Source organism: Acromyrmex echinatior, chromosome 9 (genome assembly GCF_024713525.1).
Source record: "Acromyrmex echinatior isolate Ae372 chromosome 9, ASM2471352v2, whole genome shotgun sequence".
NCBI lineage: Eukaryota > Metazoa > Arthropoda > Insecta > Hymenoptera > Formicidae > Acromyrmex > Acromyrmex echinatior.
The window spans coordinates 4518876-4527342 of NC_141860.1; the positions used below are offsets into that span (position 1 = coordinate 4518876).

At 32.8% G+C, this 8467-nt stretch overlaps 1 protein-coding gene across 5 annotated transcripts; it reads right to left on the reverse strand.

Annotated features, from left to right (window-relative positions):
- Positions 1-34: 34 nt before the first annotated feature.
- On the reverse strand, positions 35-7982 carry LOC105148805 (Extracellularly regulated kinase 7). Of its 5 annotated transcripts, none has more exons than XM_087409219.1 (13): positions 7594-7982; positions 7135-7186; positions 6158-6377; positions 5913-6043; positions 5463-5638; positions 4905-5044; positions 4624-4816; positions 4176-4316; positions 3898-3995; positions 3450-3587; positions 3188-3327; positions 3041-3072; positions 1901-2050 (listed from the first exon to the last, which is right to left on the reverse strand). In XM_087409219.1, the coding sequence occupies exons 1-13, from the start codon at positions 7965-7967 to the stop codon at positions 2020-2022; spliced, it is 1866 nt and encodes a 621-aa protein (XP_087265345.1). In that variant the 5' UTR covers positions 7968-7982; the 3' UTR covers positions 1901-2019. The 5 variants fall into 5 exon arrangements, with proteins under 5 accessions (XP_087265342.1, XP_087265343.1, XP_087265344.1 ...); XM_087409221.1 differs by having other exon boundaries at positions 1958-2050; positions 3045-3072; XM_087409216.1 differs by lacking the exon at positions 3041-3072 and having other exon boundaries at positions 35-2050.
- Positions 7983-8467: the final 485 nt, after the last annotated feature.

Genomic DNA, 8467 nt, shown 5'->3' on the forward strand with positions numbered 1-8467 from the left:
CTTATCAATTGTTTCCTCTTTAATAAAAAGACTCTTTCTTTTTTATTAAAATTTTATTCTCACAATACGAATAGCACGTAATAAGTCCGAGCGCTGTCGATCATCGCTGCGCAATGACATTACGACACAAGATATGATACAATGAGATTTGTACACTAAATCGATGATAGATATCTACTATAGTAGTGCGTACGTGCATGTATATATGCGTATGTCGTGTACGTGTTCATATATTCACGTCATACAAATAAAATGGCATAGAAAAATATGTATGCTCCGCTGTATGGCCTCACGTGAATCGTATTGCTTACGTCCTAAATTCCTACGTTTTTCGTATTCTCACGGGATAATCATTGCAGTCTCCATGCAATTTTTGCTCTTTATTTCGTTTCTGCTGTTCGTCAAAATGGATGGTACTCCCAATTGCGACGATACTTCAAAAAAAAAAAAAGATCTTCATTTCTTTTTCCGTAAAAACAAATTTTGATCTCTTATTGTCTTATATGATCTCACTTATTGTCGCATTTTCGTTACAAAAAAAGGAGAGAAACTGCATTCAAATGCTTATCTCCCATTTATCTTTTCGATATTTTACGTAGTATAAAAAGTAGCTATGGTACGAGGTAGTAATCTTGAAGATCATATTTATTTCCAAACATTGATATTTTATTTGTGTGTTCCTTGGAATGAAGTCGTTTTTTACTCCGATTATACCCGTGGGAACTCGAAAGCACATTGATTAATTATGCATCTACTTTATGTAAAATGTTTATTTACTCAGGAATCTTGGATCGCATTCACGTTCGCATGAGGCGGCATGCTTCTTGCACGAGGATGAATAAACGAACTTTTAGGATAATCTACGACGACCGCCTATTTTTTATCGCGGAATTATTAATAAAAATTTTTTTTACACTTTTGCTATACAATTGTTTGTATTACAGCAAACTGTAACACAAATATTAAAAAAGATGCATTAAATGTGAACTATATATAATTACTACAAAATGTTGTTTGCATTACAACAAATTATAAGACGAATATATAAAAAAACTATTGATAAAATATCAATTATATATATTATTACAAAATAAAGAAAGAATCTAGAAGAAATAGAAAAAATTTCCTTAAAAATATTGCATGTTTTGTGTCCGCATCGATCTAATTGCAAGTTGAAAACGTTTCAACTATAGATTTTTTTTTCAAATTCCGTCCATAAACTCCGCGTGTAAAGATCCTCGAGACACTCGAGAACACATCTTTCCCGCAAAAAAAATCTCGCTGAAAAGAATTCGTGTGCACGATCGGTTTGAATGTTTCGTCTCTATCTGGATTTTCTCAAAAGAAAAGTCAAGTGATCGTCGCATGATTTTCCCGTCTAATCGTTATTCATCCTCGGGGAAGCCTATCCGCCGCACACTCACCATCCTATAGTTCCATTACAGAGGTCCTTGTAAACCGATTCCGCTATCACGCCATGACTCTGACTGTGGCTGTTCAGAAATCTTGACTTGTTGCACGTCGACGGTCTCTTCTGACCGACGTAGTTGACATCGAAGCTGTGCTTCGCGTGTAATCTGCTGCCCTGTCCGCGCGTCGCATTTTTAAAACAATTATTGATTGTCATAGTATCCACGACGAATGATTTGTTGACGAAGTTGTTGTCCCTACCGCGGCAAGAGGTGCGATTCCGCACTTGAGGTTGCTGTTGAGTCAGCAACGGCACTTGATTGAAATAGTTGCGGATAGCCTGCGACTGGTGGCCGATACATGGCGATTCCGGACTGCTAACCCCCGTGGTCCTGACGTCCATGGTTCTGACGACAGTCTTTGCAACGTTGTTGGGTTGTTTAATTGTATTCGGACTGTCGCTGATCCTGATTAGCTTCGTCGGCATCTTTTTAGACCAATGATTGTCGCCACGACAATTAGCAGATGCCGAGCTGAAGGGCCTTGGCGCCTGTGTAAGGATCTGTTGCCTGCTGACTCTTCGCGGTTTGGTGCGTTGTGCTATTGTTGTTAATTGGTTTGATCGGCCTCTAATGCCATACTGAAATTGAAGAAATTCCATAGGTACGATGAAATATCGATACGAATGTATGTAGTAACGTAAATTCATTTTGATGTATGGCTATCTATCAATTCGACAAAAGTGCAGAGTACATATGTGATGAAAACTGAAGTTCGATTGTGTATTATACAATTTGAAGAAAAATACAAAAATAAGCAAATTTATTAGAATATTTATAATTTCATTAGTCAACACTAGTAAATTTGCTCACTTTTGTAATTTTTACCAGTTGTATGATGCACAATTAAACTCCTGAGGAGGATTTATTGACGTGTTCAACTCTGTGGTAATAAAAACGCGTCATTAAAAAGTATTTCAGCATTTTTATGTCGTGCAACAAAATGATTAGTTAAAATTGCAAATTAACTTTATAAAATTTCTTTTATTACATCAAATATGATAAAGAAAAGCCAAGAACGGTCAAATTTGGATGTTTCAAATAATACATTATATTGTATATTCTTATATTAATTTAATTTATTTCAGATATAAGATACTCTTCTTGAAAAGTTGAGAGGTCCCAGGATCAAATTCTGGTAGAGGTAATATTTTTCGCAATAAGTTTCTTTCTTTCTATTCTAATTTAGAAAAGTTTATTAGCGTTTCAAAATGTGTTGAAACCGAAAGTTTTTCGGCTCTCAATCATATCTGAAATAAGTTAATTTAACATAAGAATATATAATATTATTTAAAACATCCAAATTCGTTCTTGATTTTCTTTATCGTATTTGATGTATTCACACATATGGCGTGTTTAAAATTCTTAAATGTTTCTTTTATTACTTTACTGTTATTCAAAATTTATTTATTTCCTTATCGGGATAAAGAATTACCTAAACTATATTATTTATGCGGCACATTACGGGGTTAAGAGTTTACTCTCAAACGTGTGTATAGCGTGCATAAATTATATCGAATATAAATATCGAATGCAATCTGCTAGGTGATGCATAAAATGAGTTACAGTACCTACTAAACGCAAATCCCACACGACATGCAGCCTGTAATAACAAAATTTACCGTTTACCTTCCCGTGATAAGATGATTCTTAACAAGGAGGCAACAGAACAAACATGGAAGAGTGTGAGATAAACAAGAAAATAATCTTACACTCACCATGGCCATCTGATCTGATTGAATGGAACGCTGAGATTTCGACAGCTGCTGCTGATTAAAGTAGAAGCAACTTTTGGCCGCTGCTGGGGGTATATTTCCGTTCGTCAATTTACATGCGTACTGTGTCGCCATATTTCTAACTGTTAATTTATCGCAAATGCAGTAATTGAAATTTCTTAAAGATCAATATAATCTCGATATAATAATTCAATTATTCTCTATGCTCACCATAAAATTGAAATTATTAGTATAAGATTCTTACCATTATGCCGGGTGTTTATTAAGGTTTCCTGTGGCGGATCTATGGGATTGTTCATCGTTTGTGTTCTTGTAACGCCTCGCGGAGTATTATCACTCTGAGACGGCCTGATTGTCTTTTTGCTTGGCAATGACGAGCACGCTGAAAAGGAAAAAGTTTGTAGAAAAATAAACTAAAAATTAATAGCATTAATAATATTAAAATGCTTGTCAATTTAATTTGTGATATCATTTCAACTTTGGTTTAGAACTGTGTTTCAAGACTGTCAAATAATCGATGTACAGTTTGCTTGAACTGGAAATTATATAAATTTACAAGAATATTATTAGATAAAACTGCTTTGACCGAATATGGCGTTTTCCGCTCATATATGTTTAGAAATTAATAAAATGAAATTAATAAAATGAAATTGTAGGAGTTGAAGAAATTTCATTTAATACATTCCTCTCACCGACAATCGTGTCACCTTGACCGATCACTGGGTTACTGCTACTGTTCCTGGTTTCCTTCCTGATGCTTTCAGACAATCGCCGCAGCCTGGATTTTGACCTATAAAAATACGAAAAAAAAAAGAAGAAAATCGTTATAAAATATATAAATATTTATTTTTATTAAAAGTATTTTTTATTAAAAAATAGAGAGATCCAACTACACCATATTTTAATAATGCAATAGAATCGTTGAGTAAAGCAATAATCGCTGACTCTGCGTGAATAAATATATGCTCACATATTTTTATGTTTCCGATGTTTTTCATCCATCATTGCATAGAGCTTATTTCTATATTCGTCGACTGAGAGTTGCACATCGTCACTCAACAATGGTATGACACTAGAGCCCCTTTCCGGTTCATTTCCTCTCCTATGAAAACTGTTGAAAAAGAAATTTTAAATATATATATATATATATTAATTTACTTTATTTACATAATATATCTAATATTTTAAATATAATTCAGATATCGCAGTAAAAATTAAAAAACAAATGATTGTTTTTTTCTCTACATACGTACGGATAATAAATTATAAATATTTTTGTGAGTGAAGAATAATTGAATTAAAGGAAATCTATGGATAATTTCAAAGAGAATAAATTTAATTTAATCAAACACAAAATGAATTTAATTTTAAATTTCTACACTTTCTACAAAGTTACATTATTATAAATGTATACTCACTCGGCGACATATGGGTGCTCTAGTGCTTCGACTGCCGTAAACCGTTGCGTGGGATTGAAGACTATCAAATTGCTGATAAGATCCAAAGCTTTCTCTGACACTTCTGGCAACAAATCTTTTAAAGTTCTTCTGGGTCTGTTGGGTGTTTTTTCCAATAAATTAGTTCCATAACCGGCACTGACCGATATTAGATCTGAAAAAATTATTGGGAAGGATCCAGTTATTAGTTTTTTATCTTTTCTTTTTTCTTCATTTTATTGAACAATTGAGAGAAAAGTTACCTTCGTCTGTCGGTGGAGGTAAAGTTACCATTATTCTCTCAACTTGGTTTATCGTTGATGAACCAGGAAAGAGTGGCTTCCCAAGTAACATTTCGCCGAGAATGCAACCTAAAGACCACATATCTATCCCCTTTGTATATCTAAAAATATTTATATTGCCATGTAGAATGATAGAATCCGATTCTTGTGATATCTAAACTTTGCGTATAAAAAAATTCTAATTACCTAATTATACAGAGACGGTATTAAATTCAAGCATTTATGATATAAAAGTTTAGAACAAATGCATATAGATACGCGTATATATTTTTTATAATATTAAATCCTATCACAAATTATTACAAATAAATTATTAATTTTTTATAATATTGAACACTATTATAAATTATTGAAGATTTCGTTTTTTATTTAAATTAATAACCGTAAGTTTGCACAATAAAAATGCGAATAACTCTTTCCGAATAATCACTTTAAGAAACAAGTCGAAATGATATTTCAGTTCTGTTACAATTACAAAATTTTAATATTGCATTTTATGTTCCATTTAAATAAACGTACCTCTTTGAAGCTATTAGAATCTCTGGTGCGCGATACCACCGTGTAGCGACGTAATCCGTCAAAGTTGGATCATTTCCCGTCTCACCATCACCTTCGCCGATCTGTGTAACCGAGCGTGCCAGACCAAAATCCGCAATCTTACAATGGCATTGCGCATTTAAAAGAACATTGGACGGCTACAAAGAAAGAATAACGCAAACTCGACATAAAGGAAAATTGTATTTTCTCCATCATGAACAAATACGACAAATTAAAAATTTGATATGAAAAAGATAAAAAAATTAAAAAGATTTCACATAAAATCGAAAAAAGTATTCTTCAAATTTATGTGATTTAAAAGTTTACAATTAAAAATGAAATTAAAATTATATAAAATTTTCTAAAGATATTCTTTTAGTACAAATTAAAAATTAACTGGACTTTTTAAGCACACTTTTAAATAAGACTCACCTTCAAGTCTCGGTGGATAACGTTGCCTGAGTGTATGTACTTGATCGCCTTAAAAAGTTGATACATAATGAAGACCTTATGGATGTCCTTGAGGATGTTGCCCCGCTTAATGACGTTGTGGAGATCGGTTTCTGGGGAAACGGGCCGAAACGTGTTTCAGGCCAAAAGTCTGAGAATCGGCGCACATGGCGTGACCTTCGTATGCGTATGTGTGCGAATTCTTCTTCGGACCGGGTAAAACTCACCCATGTACTCGAAAACGAGGTAAATGTCCCGATCGTTGTCCGCCTTATGCAGTCCGATCAGCTTTATAATGTTCTCGTGATTGGCGAACGACAGTAAGAACATAATCTCACGAAAGGTACGCTGCGCATCCGTCTGATTTCTGAAGGCGTCAAAGATCTTCTTCACCGCGACGGTGTCCTTGCTTTTCTTTTCGATTGCCTTCCATACTATACCGTAAGCCTGTATAAAAAAGAAGAATTAAATAATGTTCCTATCATTATTATAGAAAATCTATAAAAAAAAATTAAACAATTTTGTAACTATTATCCTCGCATATATTTCTTATTAAAATTATAATTACTCAATAAATCTTTAATAATAATAATATTTAAACAAATGTATATTTAATATAAATAAGAATTATATATAAAACTGTTTTATATATGTATAATCGATACGTTTTCTATTTCACTTTTACTGATTGGAATTATCTCGATATCATAAAATAAGAATAAACAGTACTAAACACAATGTATAAGTTATTGGATAAATTTGCATTATTATGATGTAAATGAGATTGCAACCTATCATCAGATACAAATTATGTAAATAGACGTCTAACAAAAATTGACTTGTGGTACCACAATCCGTTTGCCACCGTTATCGTTGCGACGGCGACATTATCGATTGTCTCCAACTTTACTTTCCTGAGGTAGATAATCATGACGATTATTGACATCTTCTTCAAAAGGAAAATGTTGGAAAACATTGATATAATAAAAGTTTTTATCGTATAAATTTTATTTCGTGTATATCATAGTATCAATATACATACTATGATTTCATTTTTTTATCAAAGTTTTATTATCTTATGTTTTATTACATCATTGTGTTTCATTATCTTATTGTTATCAAAATAGCAATAAGATTACGTAAAAAAATAATTTTAATAAAATTAAATTAAAAAATATAAAATAATCGACAAAATATTACATACGCAATTGTAGAAAAATTGAGATAAATTTGATAACGAAAAAATCGGTTGGTTTCTGAAAAAAAAAATTCTAAAATATTAAATGACATATAATATCAAATATATATAGTTTACTTTCCGTCAAACTGTATATATTTATCATAATTAAAAATTTCATGTTTATCTGAAATAACCGCGAGCATATATATTTTATTCCTTCAACTATAATTTCATATTTTTCTTATAATTTATATATTAACAAATAACACACGACGTAACATCTGAATAAAATATGGTATGACTTTTGACAAAATTACAATTAATTTAGATGAGCATATTTTACATGCTGTAAATCGACGTATTTTTATTTCGCATGGGGGATAAAGATATACATTTGAAATTAACTCGTTACCACGACATGCATAAAATTATCTTACATGCCATCCTACATATCAGAATAAACGGGAAGGATAACGTTATTACCCCTTTGCCGAGACGTCGCACAATGTCGTATTGTTTGTTGATATGTGCATCAATCTCGGAGACCTTCTCCGTAGCCTTTTTCCCCGACATTGTCGCAGCAGCGGCAGTGCCGTCGACGGAACTCTCAAGTCGTTGAAGACGTGGTTCCGGAAAGAGGGAGAGTCTTCGCACGTGAGAGAATCTTTCGGGCGGACACGGAGACAAGTGCAAGCCGTCGCGGTGCATTCACATCTTCGTACATCAAACGTGCGACCCTCGGTCGAAGAAATTTTTTTCACGCGACCCTCAACACGACAATGCGTGCCTTTGTTTACGGAACTGATGGCAGTTGCCGAGGCGACCGTGTCCACGGTTGCTAGCGATGTCGCCTGCATAGATATATGTATATTACACATTGACCGCGAGCGAGACGTTCGTCGAAGAACACATGTAGAAATGTGGAAAAAAATTAAGATTAAAAATTAATAATAATAAATATATGATATCTTTTTCCTTTTACCTTTTTAGTGTTACCTCCCTCCCTCCCCTTCCCTCCCCATTTTATGTAAAAACTTACATTTTTATCTTATACTTTAAAAATGAGGCACGACAGAGAAATTCATGCTATAAATAAATTTTTTATAAGCTGTATAAAAATGTAGCGCATTATACATATAGTATATATATTTTTTTTTGGAGACAATTTTGCTCTTTGTCTGCATTTATTTTATTGTTATTATACGTTTGTTTCTTTTTATTGAATTAAATTTATATTGTGCTTAGTATATATAACATAGCTATTTTTTTCATAGAGATAAAATTATAACTTTATGTCTGAATGTGCGTGTGTGTGTATTTCACTCGATCTTACCCGGTAAAAAATTTTTCATGCATG

Excerpts from the sequence above, each read along its gene's own strand:
- LOC105148805 (XM_087409216.1), bottom strand. The coding sequence starts at position 7,967 with ATGCAGGCGACATCGCTAGCAACCGTGGACACGGTCGCCTCGGCAACT. Across the intron at positions 5,045-5,462 it reads ATTCTAATAGCTTCAAAGAG|ATATACAAAGGGGATAGATA; the intron begins GTACGTTTATTT and ends AAATATTTTTAG. Across the intron at positions 4,317-4,623 it reads GAGCACCCATATGTCGCCGA|TTTTCATAGGAGAGGAAATG; the intron begins GTGAGTATACAT and ends CTTTTTCAACAG.